The 20,916-nt window shown below is 50.3% G+C and overlaps 2 protein-coding genes across 2 annotated transcripts; both read left to right on the forward strand.

Annotated features, from left to right (window-relative positions):
• Positions 1-869: 869 nt before the first annotated feature.
• On the forward strand, positions 870-18,132 carry LOC114601238 (forkhead box protein H1-like). The gene is made up of 3 exons (XM_028738460.2): positions 870-1,127; positions 16,231-16,335; positions 17,110-18,132. The coding sequence occupies exons 1-3, from the start codon at positions 870-872 to the stop codon at positions 18,130-18,132; spliced, it is 1,386 nt and encodes a 461-aa protein (XP_028594293.2).
• Positions 18,133-18,626: 494 nt separating this feature from the next.
• Positions 18,627-19,348, forward strand: LOC114601239 (cyclin-dependent kinase 2-associated protein 2-like). Its single transcript, XM_077933627.1, has 2 exons — positions 18,627-18,769; positions 19,273-19,348. Exons 1-2 carry the CDS (start codon positions 18,627-18,629, stop codon positions 19,346-19,348), a joined length of 219 nt encoding a protein of 72 aa, XP_077789753.1.
• Positions 19,349-20,916: the final 1,568 nt, after the last annotated feature.

Consider the following 20,916-nt stretch of genomic DNA (forward strand, 5'->3'; position numbering starts at 1 on the left):
GATGAGAACAGAAATCGTACAGCAGGAGGCCCCATTAGGTAAAGTGGTGCTTCAGGTTAAGAACAGTTTCAGGTTAAGAACAGACCTCCAGAACGAATTAAGTTCTTAACCCGAGATACCACTGCACTAAGATCCCATGGTCCTTTTCACATGTTCTGCTAGTCCTCCATCTTATATTTGTAAGTGCAGAACTTGACATTTGTCCCTCTGGAAACTCATTTTTGTTAGTTTGGGCCCAGTTCTCCAATCTCCTAAGGTCACCTTGAACCCCGATTCTGTCTTCTGCAGCATTAGCTACTGTTGAGGAAAAATCTAGGCGCCCCCCCCCCATAATTTCCGTAACACTACCCCTCCCACTTTGACGACCTTTGGGGCCCCTTCCCACCCCACAAATCTGTCATTCATCGATCAAGAACCACCCTGTCAGGGAAAGGATAGGTTGCTCGCTACGAATTAAAACTCCAGTTTGTGGGCTCCTGTTTAGCCCGGGGACCTGGTTCTGCTCCAGATGTTTGGTGTGCCCGTTGCGAATGGCAGCACCATTAGGCGCCGCTACCAAGAGATTGCAAATCCTCCACCTCCCCATGCCTGCAGTAGGCATCTCATGGGGCTAACCCAGGCTCTGGATCTCTGGCTCAGAGATTAGCAGCCAGATGTTAATGGTTTGCCAACCGGCCCCTGCGCCCCTCCCCTCACACCCTTCTGCCCTGCAGGATCTCCATCTCCAGGCTGAGATTCCATCATCAGCATGATAAAGACATGAATGGGTTCCAAATCTTCCTCCTCCTTTAGGGCAACAAGCTGTTTATCCTAGGTCAGTTGACCAGCCCTTCAGGCTCTCCCAGGCGGAGGCAGCAGCAGCAGCAGCAATGTCTGCTACATCCAGTCCACACCAAAATCCTGAGAATGGCACCCTGGATCAGGGCCCCACCCTGGGCAAGGAAGCTCTGGGGTCTGCCGAGGAGCCTGGTGGCCAGCAGGGCGAGAGTCCGGCCAAGGAGGCGGGCAGGAAGGCGAAGAGGAAGAAGAAAAACTACCACCGTCACCCCAAGCCCCCCTACACCTATTTGGCAATGATTGCACTGGCCATCCAGACCTCTCCAAGCCGGAAGCTCAAATTGTCCCAGGTAAGATGATCAGAGGGGTGGGGGGCGAGGGGGGGCGTCCCTACAAAAGGATATTGTGGAGTTGGGAAAGGTGCAGAAAAGGGCCACCAAAATGAGGGAGCAGATGGAGCAACTCTCCTATGAAAAAAGGAGACTCTTTAGAGAAAAAGCTATTAATAATAATAATAATAATAATAATAATAATAATAATATTTATTGCTTGTACCCAGCTCATCTGACTGGGTTGCCCCAGCCACTCTGGGCAGCTTCCCGCAGAATTTACAGGATACACCCGACTGTAAAAGCTGCCTTCAGATGTCTAGGGAAGGTCCTAGAATTGGTTCTCTCTTGGAGGCGACACGATCGAAGTTTGTAAAATTGCACATGGGAGAAGAGGCTAGAGAAAAGTCGTTCTCTTCCTCTCATAACTGTAGCAGCATCCCAGGAAGCAGAGTCCTGGGAGATTCAGGATGAGTAAAAGGAAGTCCTTCAGGCAGTGCAGAGTTAAACTGCGGGAGGCAGAGATGGCCACCAACTTGTATGGATTGGATAAATTCATGGGCTACTAGCCAGAATGGCTGGGCTTTGCCACCACAGCTGGAGGCAGTTACTGGAAGTTTCAGGAAAGGAGAGAGAAGGCTCTTGTGTTCAGATCCTGTTTGTTGTTTTCCCACGATGGGCATCAGGTTGGCTGCTGTGAGAACAAGGATTCTGGAATAGACAGATAATTTATTACGGTCAAATGGGAAATTTTTACTGCTCAGGACTTAATGGCATTTGCTTCCATTACGAATTCAGCAGCCCTAGGATTAATATCCTTTGCCTTGTACAATGTGTTCGAGCCCAGAAAGCATAAGGATTTTGTCTTGACTTTTTTTAGGCTTGGAGCTTTCCTGAACTTACTTGCAGGGATACTTGTTGTGATTTCTGTGATGCTGCAAAAGCTGGGCCCGATCCTTGTGGAGCCTCACAATTCAACTGGAGTTTAATTCGTCCCTCAAAGGCTGCAGAACAGGCTGCATTAACACAACAGCTCTTTCCAAATCATGGGGACTTAGTTTCCAGAATAATCATTCAGGATGGCGGAATTTATTTGAAATTCTGACATCCCTAGGCTTGTGCAGAGAATGGGCTCCCTTGTCTTGCAACCATTGCTGCTTTCCTGGGTCTCTTGCAGGAGAGTAAAAGCAAGGCAGCTCATGTTTTTATGAGAGTGCCTGCCCCTCTTCCAGGGCTTCATTCTGGTCCAAGTAATCAGGATTGCTCTCTATTTACCCATCAGAGATGGTCTGATACGGACCCATTCAACCACTTCGATCCAAAATAACACCCTCCCCACATTTGCAGAAATTCAATCTTTTAGCGTGGTGGCACCTGTACACTTTGGAACTCCCTGCCTATTGATATTCACTGTCAGCGCCCGATGGGAACATTTTTGTTCAGACCAGCCTAGCTAGATATTTAGAACTGTAGAGTTGGAAGGGAGCTTAGGGTCATCTAGTCCAACCCCCTGAAATGTGAGATTTAATCCTGTTTTTCATCTATTTTAACTTTTCAGAAGTCTAAGATTGTTGTCAAATTTCCTTACTGGTGCTTTGAGGGATTTTGGTTTTTTTTGCAATCAAGCATTTTAGGAAATGAAATAAATATTCTAGGTCACCCTGGGGTCAGGCTAGGGCTAGGATTTCAAAGACCAGGGCTCTTATCTGCCTAAGGACTGCTCCTTCCCAAACCAGTTAGCGAAATGGCTTGCTCCAAGCCTTTATTATCTCTGAAATTGAGGGAATATTTACTTCCAGGTACTTGGTTCTCCCCCCAGCTGTGCTAAGCTGCTTCAGCAAGATAAAAAAATCCCTCTGGGATAACTAAGAATCTCCTCTACCCACCCACCCCTTCCAACACCTCTGCATGGGGCAAGCCATCCTCACCAAAAACCCCTTGATAGTACCGGTATTTTTAGAGGGGGGGGGGAGATGTTTGGTTTTTGTGCAATTCAGGGTGGAGGAAACTAAAGAGGGAGTAAAATAATTTAGGTTTTAATAAGAAAAAACATTATTATTATTATTATTATTATTATTATTATTATTATTATTATTATTTATTATTTATTTTATACATCAGCATCAAAGGATCACAGGGTGGTTTACAATATAAAAACAGAAAAATACATAACATGGTAACAAACAAGACCAGTACCCGCCTCCCCCAGTTTAAAAGACCATAGTACAATTAGCCCAGGTAATTTTTATTCATTCATGATCATTCTAATTTCGATTATATGGAGAACTTGGGGCAGAAAAAAAAGTGTTCTATCTATTATTAGTCGTCCCCAGGCTAGACCCATTGAAATGAATGACCCTGAGTGATTTAGCTCCGTCAATTTGAGTGGGTCTACTATTGAGAAGAATTTCTCCCTCTCCCAGAAGCCTACAATTTGTGGTTCTTCCTGCAGCAGATTTTGGACGAAGGGGTGTATATACTTTTCCCACTCAGTGCAGGGTTAATCTATGGAACTCCCTGCCACTAGATGTCGATGATGCTGGCCGAGAGTCCTTTGAAGGCGATGAGAGTGGGCGTTATGCCTCTGAATTACAGCCACGGGTGTAATTCTGGGGAAAGACTAGTTTGGAGGAGCGACGGCCATCCTTGGGGGAGCAAGGGGTTCATTCGTGCAATATAGGACCAGAATATATTGTGACTGAAAAACAGGGCAGCATATAAGGTGCAGGGTGAAGTTTAGAAATTGGAAAGGCAATGGTGGTGCAATGGTTAGAGCGCTGGACTAGGAAGTGGGAGACCAGGATCAGTGGCGGAGCTGGGGGCAGCCGCGATGGCACCCCACCAGGATCGTGTTCCTCCGCCAGTGACCAGGGTTCGAATCCCCGTCCCTTGGCTGTGAACCTTACTGGGTGTGGCCTCAAAGGCCGGTTGCTGCTTCTCAGCTGAGCTTACCTCACAGGGCTGTTGTGCGGATGACACAAGGAGGGAGAGAACCACGTGGCCACCTGGAGGCCCTTAGAGGAAAGGTGGGCTCAAGGGCAATAAATAAATACGTTTGAGAGGCACTCTGTGCATTCTCAGAGGCCCTCGACCCAAGGGGTCGGGCTTGGCCATTGCTATTCGTCAAGGACTGCCTTTTGGCAACGCTTTGTGGAAGGTCCCTCTGTAAAATTATCCTAGCTCTTGTTTATAGTCTTCAGCAAGGGTCAGCAAACTTTTTCAGCAGGGTCCCTCGTTTGAGAACCAAGGGACCACTGTATTGATTAACTTTCTTTCCTTCCGAAGTTTGGATTTTGCTCTTGTGATGTCTGCACTGAGTGGGACTTACTCTCCAGTAAGTGTGCAGCCTGACCCAGTTCGATGCCCCTATGGATCTCCTGGGCAAATGCCTTGGGAGTGGCTCCCTGGGTGATGCAGCAGACAATTGAGAGGGCTTGGAGAGAGAGGGCAGCAGCAGGGAGGCGAGTTCGAGTGATGCTGCCTTATTCCAATGCAACATTCCTCTCCCCTCCACCAAAGCAATTTGCACCCTGCTGGCGCTAATCCCCATCTGGCTTGACTGATCTCTGACCCATGGATGATGTGGGGGAGATATTTACACTACATACAGTAGGAGGAATGAGCCTGCTCAGCTGACAGATGCCTGGGGAGATAACAGGCTTCTTGGCTCAGTGGCAAAGATTACCTTTATCCTTTGCCATCCAGACCCTAAGCTTCCCCACTCAATGAACCCCCCCCCCCCAGTTCTCCTAACTCTGAAGACCCCTGGGTAGGCAAACTAAGGCCCAGGGGCCGGATCAGGCCATAACTGTCAACTTTTCCCTTTTCTTACGATATACGATATCTTTATTGTCATTGTCCCATACAGAACAATGAAATTGGAAATCTACATAAAACATCCAAAACCCGCTAAAAACTCTGAAACCCTATTTTAAAATACAATATACTAAAGAGACTCTTTATGCTGCATTTAGAACCAGAATTTCATCCTGGTCTTTATAACCCTGTACCTTCTTCCAGAAGGCTGAAAGAGATAATTTCTTGCAAGGAATCCCATTCGGAATCAGGGAATTTCCCTTAAAGAAAGGGAAAGTTGACAGTTATGGATCTAGCCCAATCGCCTTCTAAATCCGGCCCGCATACGGTCCGGGAATCAGTGTGTTTTTACATGAGTAGAACGTGTGCTTTTATTTAAAATGCACCTCTGGGTTATTTGTGGGGCATAGGAATTCATTCATTCCCCCCCCCCAAAAAAAAATATAGTCCGGCCCCCCACAAGGTCTGAGGGACAGTGGATCGAACCCCTGCTGAAAAAGTTTGCTGACCCCTGGTATAAGCTAAACAAGCTATAGCTTAGGGCCCCCCAAAAAAATTTAAAGGAAAAAACAACCTGGATGTATTGTATTTCAGTTAAACACTTCCTCTGATAAAATACATATTTTGTGATGTGCAAATGGCTTGAGATACCTATTAGGTCCATAAATTACCATATAGCATATATTCAACACAAAAAGCAGTGACAATTTGCTGCTGACAAAGGACAGCTGGACAAAGAAAGGGCCCCATTACCTTCGGCAGCTTAGGACCTCCTCGTCAAACCGAAATCTGGCCCTGATGGCTACGCAGAACTGCAGCCCTCAAGATTATTAAATTGCATTTTAACCTGTATTTTAAGTTCGGGTTTTTTTGTTTTTGCTTTTTTCCTCCCTCTCTTTTCCCCCTATTATGTTTTTACTGTGGTTTTATATTATTAGTGTTAGCCGCCCTGAGCCCGGCTCTGGCTAGGGAGGGCGGGGTATAAATAAAATTATTATTATTATTATTATTATTATTATTATTATTATTATTATTATTATGGGGTGGGCCAGGGTTACCTAAGTGGGTTTTTAAACATTGGAAGCCAGCTTTGGATCTCAGCGTGGGAGAATGGCGAGATAAGGTTTCCGTTTCCTGTTCCAGGCATCCTCTACCGCTATCCCAGAAAAAAAATTAAGAGACTCATAGAATTGTCGAGTTGCCAAGGGTCATCTAGTCCAGCCCCGTGTGTTGCAGGAAACGTTTAATTATTAGAAGCTTGTATTTCTGGCAGTGAGAGGCAGGTACAGCTGCTTAATAATAATAATAATAATAATAATAATAATAGTTTTTTATTTATACCCCGCCCTTCCCAGTTCAGAAAACCAGGCTCAGGGCGGCTAACAAGAAATTTAAAACACTTAATTGATGCAACAAAAAACAGCATAAAATACAATATAAAACGTGAATAACAATAAATTCGGAATTCAAAAATCAATTTTGGGGGGAAAGCCATCCAATAAACATTAGATGATCCCCAGGGCTAGCTGGCTAAATTAGTCCTATCTGGGCCAGCGAGGAGACCAGGGGAGAATTAGCTGTGGACCCCAGAGCGGGTAATCTTCATAAAAAGGGAAGGAAAGGGAATAAAAGATCAGGCTGAGTTCAGATTAAAAGCCAGGCAGAATAGCTCTGTTTTACAGGCCCAGCGGAAGGAGGTTAAATCCTGCTGGGCCCTGGTCTCCTGGGACAGAGCATTCCACCAGGTCGGAGCCACCACTGAGAAGGCCCTGGCCCTGGTGGAGGATAATCTGACTTCCTTAGGGACCTCTAAACTATGATTATTCATGGACCTTGAGGTCCTCTGCGGGGCAGACCAGGAGAGCGGTCCCGTAAATACGAGGGCCCTAAGCCACAAGAGTGATGCTCAAAACAGGGTGGTGGTGCCGGGCTCCCTAATTTGGGAGTCGGTTGCGAGGCCTTTCAGGTCCAGCCTTTCTCTACCTGTGGGTCCCCAGATGTTGTTGAACTACAACTCCCATCACCCCTAGCTAGCAAGGCCAGAGCTCAGGGATGATGGGAGTTGTAGTCCAACAACGTCTGGGGACTCACAGCTTGAGAACGGCAAGCAGTTACAATTCATGGCCATGCAGACCTGGGTCTCAATCGGGATGGGGGAAAGTTCCTTTTCTGCCCCCCCTCTTTGCAGAAAAGCACACCCAACTGAACTCTTTCCTGCAAGCCTGCAAGGGGTGGGTGGGAAGGCAGTCTTCTCTGTTGACATTTTTGGATCATCCAGGTTTTCCCACACAGGAGGAGTCGGGTCAATGCCTTACCTGGTTCAAGGTGGTTTCAAAAGCTCCCTCACGCCTTGTCTGGACAGCTGGCAGGGAGGCTAAGAAGTGCAGCTTCTCTTATTTACAATTTGATGATCAATATAAATGATAATTAGGACTAATTCAGCCAGCTGGCCCTGGTGATCATCTAATGTTTATTGGATGGATTTCCCCCCAAATTGATTTTTGAATTCTGAATTTATTGTTATTCACGTTTCATACTCCATTTTTTGCTGTTTTTTGTTGCATCAGTTGTTTTAAATTTGTTGTTAGCTGCTCTGAGCCCGGTTTTCTGAATCGGGAAGGGTGGGGTATAAATAAAATTATTATTATTATTATTATTATTATTATTATTATTATTATTATTATGCAGCTGTACCTGCTTCTCACTGCCAGAAATACAAGCTTCAAGTAATTACACGTTTCCTGCAACGCAGGGGGATGGTCTAGATGATCCTTGGGGTCCCTCCCAACTCGACAATTTTATGAGTCTCTAAATTTCTTTTCTGGGATAGCAGTAGATAGCTGTTTTTTGTTGCATCAATTAAGTGTTTTAAATTTGCTGCCCTGAGCCCGGTTTTCTGAACCGGGAAGGGCGGGGTATGTATAAATAATAATAATAATAGTAATAATTATTATTATCATCATCATTATTATTTACAAATCATAGTAGAGTTGGAAGGGCTATCCCCTACGGTCATCTAGTCCAACCCCCTCCAGTGCAGGATCTGGTACAGGTCTGAAGTTGACCGAGTGCTGAAGATGCTGAAGGAAACTTGGTGGTTTCTCAGCTTCATTTGGTGTTGGCTGGAAATGGAGAATCTATGCTAAAATTCACCCATTGTTGGCATCTCACCCCTGAGGAACTCGACTCCATGAGTCTCTCACTTTGCAGTTGCAGAGGCTGCCCAGAAGGGGGCATCCTGTTCCATCTCTGGTGGGGAATGCAATTAAGGCAGAGGTTTTCATCCTTTTTGAGTCCATGGCTCCCTTGACCAACTGCAGTCATACCTCAGGTTACAACTGCTTCAGGTTGTGTTTTTTCGGGTTACAGACCGCCGAAACCTGGAAGTACCGGAACTGCATGTGCAGATGTGGGTTGCGAATGTGCATCCCGCACGGATCACGCTCTCAACCTGAGCATCCACTGTACATTATTTCTGTGGCACCCCTGGGGGACATAAGTATCCAGTTAGGTCACTCTTTGCTTGCAGAGTCGGCAGCCCCTCATCCTTTTCCAAACCTGCCCCCCCCCCCGTGGTTCCTCTCCTCTCCCCTCTTCTTGGGAGTCCTTTGGGCAGCTGCTGCTGCCACCCCTGGTCTCTAAGCTGCCCCCCCCAAAAAATAGAGAGGGGTTCCTCACGCTGCCCCACAGGGCAGAGGATGCCCGCAGTCTTAGTGGCCCAACGGAGACTGGCCAAAGGTGAAAGCGAAGACAGCACCTTACCTTGGGAGCCAGCAATGGCAGGATCAGGGCTGCTGCAAATAATAATAATAATAATAATAATAATAATAATAATAATAATAATAATAAATTTCTATCCTGCCCTCCCCAGCCGAAGCCAGGCTCAGAACGACTAACAATAAAAGTAACACAGTTTACATAAAATCGCAATCAATTAATTAAAATACATTCTAAAATCAATTCAGAATCAAATTAATGGCAACCGTTGGGCTAGAGTTCTGTGAGGATGACCAAAGAAGGGGGTCAGACTGAGTCCAGACCAAAGGCCTGGTGGAACAGCTCCGTCTTGCAGGCCCTGTGGAAGGATGTCAAGTCCCGCAGGGTCCTAGTCTCTTGGGACAGAGCGTCCCACCAAGTCGGGGCCAGTACTGAAAAGGCCCTGGCCCTAGCTGAGACCAATCTAACCACCTTGCAACCTGGGACCTCCAGAATGTTGTCATTTGTGGACCTTAAGGTCCTCTGCGGGGCAGACCAGGAGAGGCGGTCCCGTAGGTACAAGGGTCCTAGGCCATATAGGGCTTTAAAGGTTAAAACCAGCACCTTGAACCTGATCCTGTCCTCCACCGGGAGCCAGTGTAGCTGGAAGAGCACCGGGTGAATGTGATCCTGCGGCTGCTCATGTCTTTGGGAAGACATTAGAAGAGGGAGGGAAGGGAAGGAAAGAGGGACAGAGGACGCCCCTGGCCATCAATTCAAGGCACCCCAGGCTGCCACAGCACCATAGCTGTTAACTTTCCCCCCTTTTTAAGGGAAATTCCCTTATTCTGAATAGGATTCCTTGCAAGAAAAGGGAAAAGTTGATAGCTATGCACAGCAAACTGGTTGAAAACCTCTGACTAAGGCAGTGTTTCCCAACCGGTGTTCCGCGGCACACTGGTGTGCCGTGAGACCTTGCCTGGTGTGCCGTGGGAGGGAGGCGGGAGAGGCGGCGCCCGAGATCGCTTCTCCCCGCAAAGCCTTGCTTCAAAAGAGGTCCGGGGACAGCGGGAAGCGCTTCGCGCTGCCCCCGGACCTCTTTTGAAGCAAGGCTTTGCGGGGAGAAGCGATCTCCCCGCAGCCCCTTGCTTCAAAAGAGGTCCGGGGGCAGCGGGAAGCGCAGCGCTTCTTCCCCGCTGCCCCCGGACCTCTTTTGAAGCAAGGGGCTGCGGGGAGATCGCTTCTCCCGCTGCTCCGAAGCGGGGCGGGGGGGCGGGAACACCTGCCCCAGCCGCCCCGCTTCGGAACGCTGCCCCGAAGCGGGGCGGGGGGGGCAGGAACACCTGCCCCAGCCGCCCCGCTTCGGAACGCTGCCCCGAAGCGGGGCGGGGGGGCGGGAACACCTGCCCCAGCCGCCCCGCTTCGGAACGCTGCCCCGAAGCGGGGCGGGGGGGCGGGAACACCTGCCCCAGCCGCCCCGCTTCGGAACGCTGCCCCGAAGCGGGGCGGGGGGGCGGGAACACCTGCCCCAGCCGCCCCGCTTCGGAACGCTGCCCCGAAGCGGGGCGGGGGGCGGGAACCTCTCACCCCGCCGCCGGGCATCGGAACGAGGTCCTGGACCTCTTCTGAAGGCAGGCGGGGGCAAAAGTCTTTGCTCCCCCCGCCTGCCTTCCCGGGACAGCGGAGACTTCTCCGCTGCCCCGGGTGATCTTAAAATGCTGGCGGGCGGGAGCGAAGCATTCGCTGCCGACCCCCAGCATTTTAAAATCTCCTCGGGGCAGCGGAGACTTCGCTCCCGCCCGCCAGCATTTTAAAATCGCCCCGGGACAGCAGGGGCTTTTAAAATGCTGGCGGTCGGCAGCAAAGCCCTCCTGTCCCCGGAGCTTGCGGGGCGGGAGGTGGGAAGAAGGGCTTTTCTTCCCACCGCCAGCCTTCAGAACAGCCTTCTGAAGGCTGGCAGTGGGAAGAAAAGCCCTTGTCCCCCCCCCCCCCAGCCTTCAGAAGAGGTCGGGGGACAGACTGTCCCCGGACCTGGTCTGAAGTCGGTTTCCCTAGGAACGCATTAATTGATTTTCAATGCATTCCTATGGGAAACCGTGCATCGCAAGACGAAAAACTCGCAAGACGAAGAGACTTGCGGAACGAATTAATTTCGTCTTGCGAGGCACCACTGTACTTTTTATATAGTCAATATAGGCACAGAGTTAAATTTTTTAACATTTTCTAATGGTGGTGTGCCTCGAGATTTTTTTCATGAAAGAAGTGTGCCTTTGCCCAAAAAAGGTTGGGAAACACTGGCCTAGATGACCCTTGTGGTCCCATGAACTCTTAAAAGTCTATGATTATTTCAAGATGCGGCTTTTCTTCCTGACTTTAAGTACAACTGAAGAAGATAATGGGATATCTAGTCTTTTTAAGAATGGCAATTGCAGCCACAGAGATACCTAATTTCAGGCAGTGTCCACAGTTAGTTTCGGGGCAGAAATCTTTCTCTTTATGCAAACAGCAGATCCAGGGGAGGGGAATCAGATGGGGAAATGGTTCCTGTGCCCCAGCATAGCATCCTCAATCTGAATTAAGCTACATTTATTCCTCTACAAGCCTACAGGAGAGCTGCTTTGTTATTTAACTGATTCCTTGCAAACAAAAACTACTGAGAACACACTAACTAGTTAACTGCTAGTGACTAACAACTCTGATAAAGGAAATTAAAAGACACATTGTCTCAGGAAAATGCCTTTATAGCAGGACTTTTCCTACCAAGTGGGTTGCAGGAGTACTTCAATATGGAAGCTGTGGGCCACACAGGGACTTTGGGAAGGAGGCACAAGTCTCTGGTAGGCTACTAGAGCCTTCCCACTTCCTTCCCAAACTGGGTAAGTGCTAACTAAGCTTTGGGAAGGGGGTGTGCAGACTCTAGGACCCAGTGGCTCACTTATCCGGCTTTGTGAATGCAGTGTGAGGGCTGGGTAGGGCAGTGTTTCCCAACCGGTGTTCCGCGGCACAGTAGTGTGCCGTGAGACCTTGCCTGGTGTGCCGTGGGAGGGAGGCGGGTGAGTCGGGCGGCGAGAGGCGGGGCGGCGGCGGCGAGGATCCGCGTCGAGCCGGGGGCGGCTCCGCGGTGGTGGTGCCAAGGTTTCTCTCTCCATTCTCCCCTCACACACACACACAGGAAATAACACAGGATCAGCTGACAGGATCCGGCCAATGGGGCGGCGGCAGGGCAGCGCGCGCAAAAGGGAGGAGCGCGAGACAGCGGACGAGGAGGAGGCCGGCATGTCCGGGCAGCAGCAGCAACAACAGCAGCAGCAACTCCCGGCGACGGCTCCTCAAGCCCCGGGCAACCCTACTCCCTCACCGGCCTCGGCCGCCCTCCTGCTCCACCCGCCGCCGCCTCCCCCGCCGCCGCCGGCCACCTCGGCCCCGCCGCCGCCCCCTCCTCCGCCCGCTATCGCCGCCACCACCACAACAGCCGCCGACGCCTCAGCTGGGCCCATGCCTGCCGGGAGCGGCGGCGGCAGCAGCAGCAGCAGCGCCCCGGCGCCCTTCCCTCACGGCGGCGACCCGGCCCTGCAGTGGCGTAGCGTGGGGGGTGCGGGGGGGGCCGGCCGCACCGGGCGCAACATCTGCGGGGGGCGCACTCGCAGCTCTCTGCCCCTCCCGAGGTTTCTGGGTTAGCGGAGTCTGTAACCTGAAGCGTATGTAACCCGAGGTACCACTGTACTTCCAAGTCAGCATGCAAGGGACTGCAGGACCGGCGGACTTGGCGGTGGGGGTGGTTGCTGGAGCCTTGTCTGTCCTTTCAGCCCCGCACCCACCGCAGACCCCTTCCTATGCCACTGGTAGCTAGGCGAGGCGGGGGGCACTGGGCGCCACACCTCGGCGCCTGCAGCGTGCCTGAGCCATGCGTCTGCGGGCGAACTGCCCGCAAGCTCCGCTCTGGCCTCTGCCCACCGCCTCAGCCTCCCTACAGCTGAGGGGGAGGCTGCAGCGAGGCTCCACGCAGCGCGCCCTGCCATGGCTCGCCCCCATGGCACTCGCCCCTGGCTGCAGGACGCGCGCGCCGCCCCGGGCCCCTGAGCGGCTAGCTGCGCCGCTGCGCTGAGCGCAAGGAATACGTCCTCTCCGAGTTCGGCGTCCTCTTCGTGGGCAGCGCGAACCGCATCTCCAGCTTCTGGTGGAACTTTGGCCAGGTAGGGGGAAGCCTTTGGGCGGGGGGGGGGTGGAGACCGGGGTGGGGAGGGGTTAGGAGAGACGCTACCGGCGCCATCCAGAAATGCCCAGAGCAACTGGAGCTCAGCTACGCGCACACATGCGCCCTCCAAATCCCGTTTCCCACCCCTTTCTCAAAAGAAGAGAGAAAAAATGGGTCCTGGGTGTGAAACCAAAGGACCTTTCCAGCTCCTCCTCAATTCCAGGTGTGGATGGCAATGCCTCGTGTCTCCTCCCCCGCGACCAGAGCACACTTCCTAGGCTGGTTGGACGGTCCCTGGGGGTCTTCGGGTTGCCATATTTTGAAGAGCAAAAAACAGGACACATTTGTCGACTTCTGCTTTTAGCTATGGATCAGTGGCCTAGCGTGGGGGGTGCAGGGGGGGCCAGCCACACCGGGCGCAACATCTGGGGGTTAGTGTTAGGGGGCGCAAATCCACGGGTTAGGGGGCGCAAATTACTTGCATTGCCCCGGGTGCTGACAACCCACGCTACGCCACTGCGGCCCTGAACGAGCAGGAGAAGGAGCTCAAGTGACGCTGCGCGCTGACGTCACGGGGCTGTAATGGTGGTGTGCCTCAGAGATTTTTTTCATCAAACAAGTGTGCCTTTGCCCAAAAAAGGTTGGGAAACACTGGACTAAGGTTATCACAGAATTGCAGAGTCAGAAAGGACCATGAGGATAATCCAGCCCCTTCCAATGCAGGAATCTTTTGCCCAGCGTGGGAACCGTGATATTCAGAGTCTCAGGCTCTAGCAACTGAGCTGTCCCACAGCTTAAAACCGACAGCTCACACAGCACTGCTCTGTCTTCAGCATCTTGCCCTCAGGTGGAGCTCACCTGTTCTATTCAAAAGGTTGCTTTGAACAAAGCAAAGGCAGGAAATGCAAATCCTCTGAGCAGGATATGCCTATAGCTCATTAAAAGAGCTATCTGTGGTGGGGCGGGGAGAAGTCTCCAGGTCATCCCTTTTAGAAACCCTTTATCAGTTCGTCTATTTCCTGATAGCTTCTAGGCTGGTTCATATTGAAAGATCTATCTAGAGAACCAAATGCAACAAAACAAAAAAAATTCCTTCCAGTAGCACCTTAGTACTAAGGTGCTACTGGAAGGAATTTTTTTTGTTTTGACTATGGCAGACCAACACGGCTACCTATCTGTAAATGCAACAAAGTACACTACAAGGGTAACATAAATATGAATAAAATGCAGTGTAAGCCAATATTATAAATACAATCATTTTGTTGTTGTTGTTTAGTTGTTTAGTCGTGTCCGCCTCTTCGTGACCCCCTGGACCAGAGCACGCCAGGCACCTCTGTCCTCCACTACCTCCCGCAGTTTGGTCAAACTCATGCTGGTAGTTTGGAGAACACTGTCCAATCATCTCATCCTCTGTCGTCCCCTTCTCCTTGTGCCCTCCATCTTTCCCAACATCAGGGTCTTTTCCAGGGAGTCTTCTGGGATCATTAAAAGAGCTATCTGTGGTGGGGCGGGGAGAATTCTCCAGGTCATCCCTTTTAGAAACCCTTAATCAGTTCATCTTCCTCTTTCCTGATAGCTTCTAGGCTGGTTCGTATTGAAAGACCTCTCTAGAGAACCAAATGCAATAAAGCGCACTAACATAAATATGAATAAAAGGCAATGTAAGCCAATATTACAACTACAGTCATTGCAGCTCATTAATACTACGTTAATTCGTATGAATTATAGCAGTATATATGTGGTCTATAGTTTTTTCTTCATGAAGTTGGTAAATAAGGTGGTATTGCTTTTTTCCAGCCATCCCATAACTGAATGTGCTCTGTAACCTTTGATATTTCTGCAATATTCCAGCCATGTTTTCACTGTTAATGTCATGCTAACATTCCCCTTTGTGGCAATCGAAACTTCTGTAGTTGCTGAGAGCTTCATATTAGCTCATAAATATTTTTTCCCCTCACTACATCATTCAGATAACTTGATAAAACCACATGAGAGTGCAGTGGTTTTGTAACCTAATATTAGATAGAACGCATAGTTAAAATGCATAGTTAACTTTTTTCCCCAAAACAAGTTAATTGAGAAATTAGAAATCTGCTGTATTAGAATTAGAATTTTATTATTATGGTCACAGACCAGTTCCAGCTCACTTACAATATCAGGAAAATCATAAAACACAACAGGGATACATTGAATTGCAGCTGGATATAACAGAGACAATTCAGATATAGCTGCAGTTAAAAATATATGAAATATGAAATGAGTATACCTCCATCCCTGAACCATGCTGCATTCTAAATCACCTGTCTGGAGTCAGATACTGCATACTTTAATATGTAACATTTAATAATATTTAATAACGATTTCCTCTTATCTCTTGACAGATGGTTTTGAGCCAGACCTTTTTGCAAATATAAAATGCCGTATCTGATCCAATATATACTTGGGCCAGCCATTTCCCCCCGCAGGAATCGATTTATTTATTTGGTTTATTTCCCAGCTTTGCTCCAAGGAGCTCAAAGCAGCCGATCTTACCCTCTTATCACAACAACCCTGCGAGGCGGGTAAGGCTTGGAGATGGTGGCCAGCCCAAGGTGGCAGAGCTCTGGTCATTCCAGCAGATGGCGCTGTCTACCAGATTCTGGCCTCCTCCCCTCCAGAAGGATATTGCAGAATCCTAGAATCCAGAGCCGGCCGTTCTCGATTCCTTCTCCCCAAGAGTTGTATTGCCTGCATTTCTTTTCTTTCTTTCTTTTAATATAATATTTTTTATTAATTTTAACATATAAATTATAAAATGTACCATAAAGCTTATCACTTATACAATCTTTTTGGACTTCCATCAGCCCTTCTGATGATCCACCGTTTTAACCACTTCTTATGCATTTCTTAACTTTATATTGCCTTTACATCTCTTAACAAATCCTCCTCCCCCTTATCCATTTTTACAATACTTCCAATAATACTCCTCACAAAACTTCTTGCAACCCTACAAACGCCGTCTGTTCTTCACAATTACTTTTCAAATAGTCCGTAAATTTATTCCAGTCTTCCGTGAATTTCTGGTCCCGCCGGTTTCGAATCCTTCCTGTTAGTTTATCTAATTCTGTATAGTCCATTAACTTCATCCTCCATTCTTCAATCGACGGTAACTCTTCTTGCTTCCATTTTTGGGCCAATAATATTCTCGCTGCTGTTATTGCATATAAAAAGAGCTTACACTCCTTTCTATTTATATCACTCCCCACAATGCCCAATAGAAATGCTTCTGGTTTCTTTATAAATGCATATTTCAACATTTTTTTCAACTCATTATATATCATTTCCCAGTATTGCCTGCGTTTCTAGGGGGCACTGTCCGGGATCGGTGCCCACTGACTCCCGAGGAATCCTTTCACATTTGCTTCCTGCTCTTTCCAGATCATCCAAGAGATCAGCACCCTCTTCCCCTTCTTCAAGGAAGGCTACCAGGGATGGAAGGACTCGATCCGCCACAACCTGTCTTCCAATGACTGTTTCTACAAGGTGAGGTGGGGGCGCAAGGGAGGAGGGAGGGTTTGGGTCTGAAGGGGACCCTGCGCTTCAAGAGGGGCCAGAATTGGACAGGATAATTGCAGAGCATAAGCTTCTTCTTCTTCTTCTTCTTCTTATTATTATTATTATTATTATTATTATTATTATTATTATTATTTTCCCCAGCCACTCTTAGCAGCTCCCAACAGAACACCAAGATCCATGAACAACCATCGTTCAGAGGTCCCTGGCCCTAAGGAAGTCAGATTATCCTCCACTAGGGCCAGGGCCTTCTCAGTGGTGGCTCCGACCTGGTGGAATGCTCTGTCCCAGGAGACCAGGGCCCTGCAGGATTTAACCTCCTTCCGTCGGGCCTGTAAAACAGAGCTATTCCACCTGGCTTTTAATCTGAACTCAGCCTGATCTTTTATTCCCCTTCTTTCCCTTTTTATGAAGATCACCCGCTCTGAGACCCCACAGCTAATTCTCCCCTGGCCTCCTCGCTGGCCCAGGTAGGACCAATTCAGCCAGCTAGCCCTGGAGACTATCTAATGCTTATTAGATGGATTTCCCCTAAATTGATTTCTGAACTTTGAAATTTATTGTTATTCATGTTTTTATACTGTGTTTTATGCTGCTTCTACAATTAAGTGCTTTAAATTTGTTGTTAGCTGCCCTGAGCCTGGTTTTTGAACCGGGAAGGGCGGGGCATAAATAAAAATTTATTACTATTATTAATAACAATAATAAAAAAAGCACCTCATTCCTCCCTCCCGTCTCCCGCAGGTGCTGAAGGACCCCTCCAAGCCCAAGGCCAAGGGGAATTTCTGGACAGTGGACGTGAACCGCATCCCCCCGGAGGCCCTAAAACTGCAGAACACCCCCATCTCCCGGCAGGAAGAGCGGGCGTTTGCCGCCGACCTGGCCCCCTATGTGTACCACGGCTGGCCACTCAACGGAAGACCCCCGGCCCCCCAGAACATGCCCACCCCTGAGGACACAAGGACATTCCCGGCCGGCGAAGGGGTCCCCCAAAACAGCCCCATCAGCATCGACACCCTGCTCAGCGACTTCCAGGACGTGGGTCTGAGCGGGAAGCCCAGGGCAGCCCCCGAGCTGCCCCATAGCCCCTCCGCCGCCCTAGACGCTTGGGGCTCCGTCCCCATCTACCAGGTCTGCACAGGGCACCCAGTTCTGCCCTGGCGGCCCCCCAGCCGCCTGCCGGCCCTCCGTTCCTTCTCCTCCTCCAGCAGCCTCTCTTCCCTGGGGTCCCTGTCCCCCGACGGAAGGCAAGCCGGGTGGCCGAGGCCCAAGAAGGGGCACGCGCCCCACAGCTTGGCCAAGCGCCCCCGGGTCCTCCAGGACCCCGAGAGCAGCAGCTCGGACTCCGACGATGCCCCGCGGGCCGGGGGGCCACACCTGCAGCAGCTGCCCACCTCGTACACCAAGTGCGTGGCCCCCAACGTGGTGGCTCCCCCCAGCTACCCGCCTCCGTTCCCTGCCTTTTCCGCCGTCCCGGAGCTGCCGATTTACAACCCCTTGCCCTTCGCAAGCCCCCCGGGGTACTGGGAGCTGCTCCCCAGGCCCCCCGCCGCCCTGGCCCATCCCTCGGGGCTCTCGCTTGACTTGGACCAAGCCATGCCGCCCAACAAGACCGTCTTCGACGCCTGGATGACCCAGCCGGCCGACATCGTGTTCCCAGTTGCCAGTGTGGCCGGGCCTTTTTTGCGAAGCACGGTGGTGGCCCCCTACCAGCCCGGCCAGCAGCCGGGAGAAGCGCTGCTGTCCCCAGACCACTTGCTTCTCTGAAAAGAAAAGTTGGACTTAGAGATGGTGCCTTTTGGCTTAATCTCTCCAACACCCGGGATTCGCAACTGCAAATGTTCCAGATCTCACCGGAAAAATTGAAACAGAAATCCCAGTCTCCCTCCATTAGATGCCATCCTGCCCAGCTCTCTTTGGTTTGCTGTTCCTGCACAGCCATAGTCCGTGCACTGGGAACCTCGAGGCTGGACTACTACAATGCGCTCTGCGTGGGGCTGCCCTTGGACCCGGTTCAGAAGCCGCGCTCCGATTGCTGACCGGAGCTTCCAGCGAAAACATTGAACTCCCTTGCTAAAGGAGCTGCGCTGGTTGCTCATTCGCTACTGAGCCAGGTTCAAGGTCCTTGTCTTGATTTACAAAGCCCTCCACAACTTTGGTCCCGGGCGGGCCGGCCAGCACCCGAGAGCGCAGAGTCGGGGATGATCTCTGGAGCTTCTGCCCCCTTCTGACCTCTCTTCAACGATTTTGGGCCCCCTTCGATGGGCTACGGGCAGGATATGCAGCCACTAGGTGCCCAAGGCTCCCAGAACACATACACAGACTTGCTTTCCGTCATTGAGGAGGCGGGCAAGGAGATTCGACCTGCCCACGCAGGCAGCAAGAGTGCTATGGAGAGGCTGACGTGAGGATTTACCGTATTTTTCGCTCCATAGGGCGCACCGGGCCATAGGGTGCACCTAGTTTTTAGGGGGGGGGGAATAAAGGGGGGGGGAATTTTTTTTCCCAGCCCCAAAGAGCAAAGAAGCCAAGACAGCGAGCAGGATCCATCCCGCCGGCTGTCTTGGCTTCCTCTTTAGCCACGCGCAACCTCTCCAGCCGGGTTGCGCGCAACTTCGTTTTTAGCCGCGGGGCTGGGGCAGGGAAAACCCGAGCTTCCCCCGACCCCAGAACAGGCTGCTTTCCACAAGCCTTTAGGGCTTCCACAAGGAACAGGGACTTCCACAAGGAACTCCCGCCGCGCTCAGAAGGCTTGCGGATAGCTGCCTGAAGCCCAGGGAGCGAGAGGGGTCAGTGTGCACCGACCCCTCTCGCTCTCCAGACTTCAGCGAAAGCCTGCATTCGCCCCATAGGACGCACACACTTTTCCCCTTCGTTTTTGGAGGGGGGAAAGTGCGTCCTATAGAGCGAAAAATACGGTATTCGTGCCCGGGCGCTGGTTAGAGAGTGTCTGGCAGAGACAGAGCGCAATGCCCAAACATAACCATCGCTTCCTCCTGGCGCTGCCCCTGGCACTTTCCCAACATTTTGGAATCTGGAGATCTCCCCCCACCCTCACCCCTTCCGATCTTTCCACCCATCAGGGTCTCAAGTCCTAGGACTGTGATCCCCTCCAAAGACCTTTACGCCAATTGGCGCCTAATCATCGGAAGCTTCTACTGCATCACAGAACTTCCCCACCAATTGGCACTCCGGGAGTAGATGCAGAAAAGAGGTTGTTGCTTCCACCTTCTGGCCAACTGAGGAGAATAATGGCTGGTAGCAAGTCTGTCTTTATAAATGCAAGGTTTTTTAAAATAAATAAATAAAAGGAAAAAGTTGGAGGGGGACAACTTTGGTCCCAGGGTTGGGCTAGATGACCCTCGGGTCCCTTACGATTCTGCGATTCTACCTCAGGGGTCACCTGAACCCTTCTATCCCAAACCGCTGAGATCATCCGCAAGAGCGTTGCTGGCCACCTCCTGAGTTGGCGAGGATCATCTGACCCCAACAAGAAACCAAACCTTTAGTGTCATCGGCCCAGCCAGTCCTGTGGAACTCCCTGCCACTAGATTCAGCAGGCTCCTTCCGTTTCAACCTGAACTTTTTCTGTGCCTTCAGGCCCTTCAGGAAATGTATTTGCATAATAGTAAGGTGATGGTCTCTGGTTTAAATTTTTAAAGTTTCAATTTAAAAAAAAATATGTATATTGTTGTAAACTGCTCTTTTAAAAAAATGATATAGCGGGATGTAAATATTTTTATAAATAAATACAAATTCACTCCGCAGCAAACTATGGTGTTGTGGTGGAATCTACAGGGCAGCAGACGAGGCCATAGGGCTGACGTTATGGGAGATCTCTGTCTCGCCTTTGGGACTACCATTCCCCACAGAGTCCTCACCTTGCAATGATAAGCTTCAGGAAAATGGGTGCATTTATGTCCAAAGCTTTGCTACCGGGTTGTGGGAATGGGGAGCTGCACAGTTTGCTTCGCTTTTGACAGGAGGGAAAGGGATATTTCGAAAGTTGCGAACCGTGAGCAGGGGAGAGAAAGAGAAGGATCGGCAAATATTTGAAATATTTTTGTGCCAGGTGTCACCACAAGACATCTCTCCTCATCCCGTGAAGTGTGAAGAGGTAGCCAGACCCAACATTTTTGCATGTCAGCTTCTTCCTTTTTTTTGCTGTTGAGGAATTGCTCACATAGAGGGGCTCGGTCCCTGCTCCTGCCCACCTAGCAGTTCAGAAGCACACCAGTGCAAGTAGATAAATAGGTATCACTCCAGCGGGAAGATAAACGGTGTTTCCGTGCGCTGCTCTGGTTTGCCAGAAGCGGCTTAGTCATGCTGGCCACATGACCTGGAAGCTGTACGCCGGCTCCCTCAGCCAATAAAGCGAGATGAGCGCCGCAACCCCAGAGTCAGCCACGACTGGACCTAATGGTCAGGGGTCCCTTTACCTTTACCTTAAGAGATTCAAACGAATCTGCAAACTAGCTTCCAAGCTATATTGAGGGGAATCTGCTCTGCTACATCACTTCCTAGCGTGAGTGAAGGAAGGATAAGACTTAT

This window comes from Podarcis muralis, chromosome 8 (assembly GCF_964188315.1).
Source record: "Podarcis muralis chromosome 8, rPodMur119.hap1.1, whole genome shotgun sequence".
NCBI classification, from domain to species: domain Eukaryota; kingdom Metazoa; phylum Chordata; class Lepidosauria; order Squamata; family Lacertidae; genus Podarcis; species Podarcis muralis.

Excerpts from the sequence above, each read along its gene's own strand:
- LOC114601238 (XM_028738460.2), top strand. The coding sequence starts at position 870 with ATGTCTGCTACATCCAGTCCACACCAAAATCCTGAGAATGGCACCCTG. Across the intron at positions 1,128-16,230 it reads GGAAGCTCAAATTGTCCCAG|ATCATCCAAGAGATCAGCAC; the intron begins GTAAGATGATCA and ends TGCTCTTTCCAG. Across the intron at positions 16,336-17,109 it reads CCAATGACTGTTTCTACAAG|GTGCTGAAGGACCCCTCCAA; the intron begins GTGAGGTGGGGG and ends CGTCTCCCGCAG.
- LOC114601239 (XM_077933627.1), top strand. The coding sequence starts at position 18,627 with ATGGGCTACGGGCAGGATATGCAGCCACTAGGTGCCCAAGGCTCCCAG. Across the intron at positions 18,770-19,272 it reads AGTGCTATGGAGAGGCTGAC|CGAAAAATACGGTATTCGTG; the intron begins GTGAGGATTTAC and ends CGTCCTATAGAG.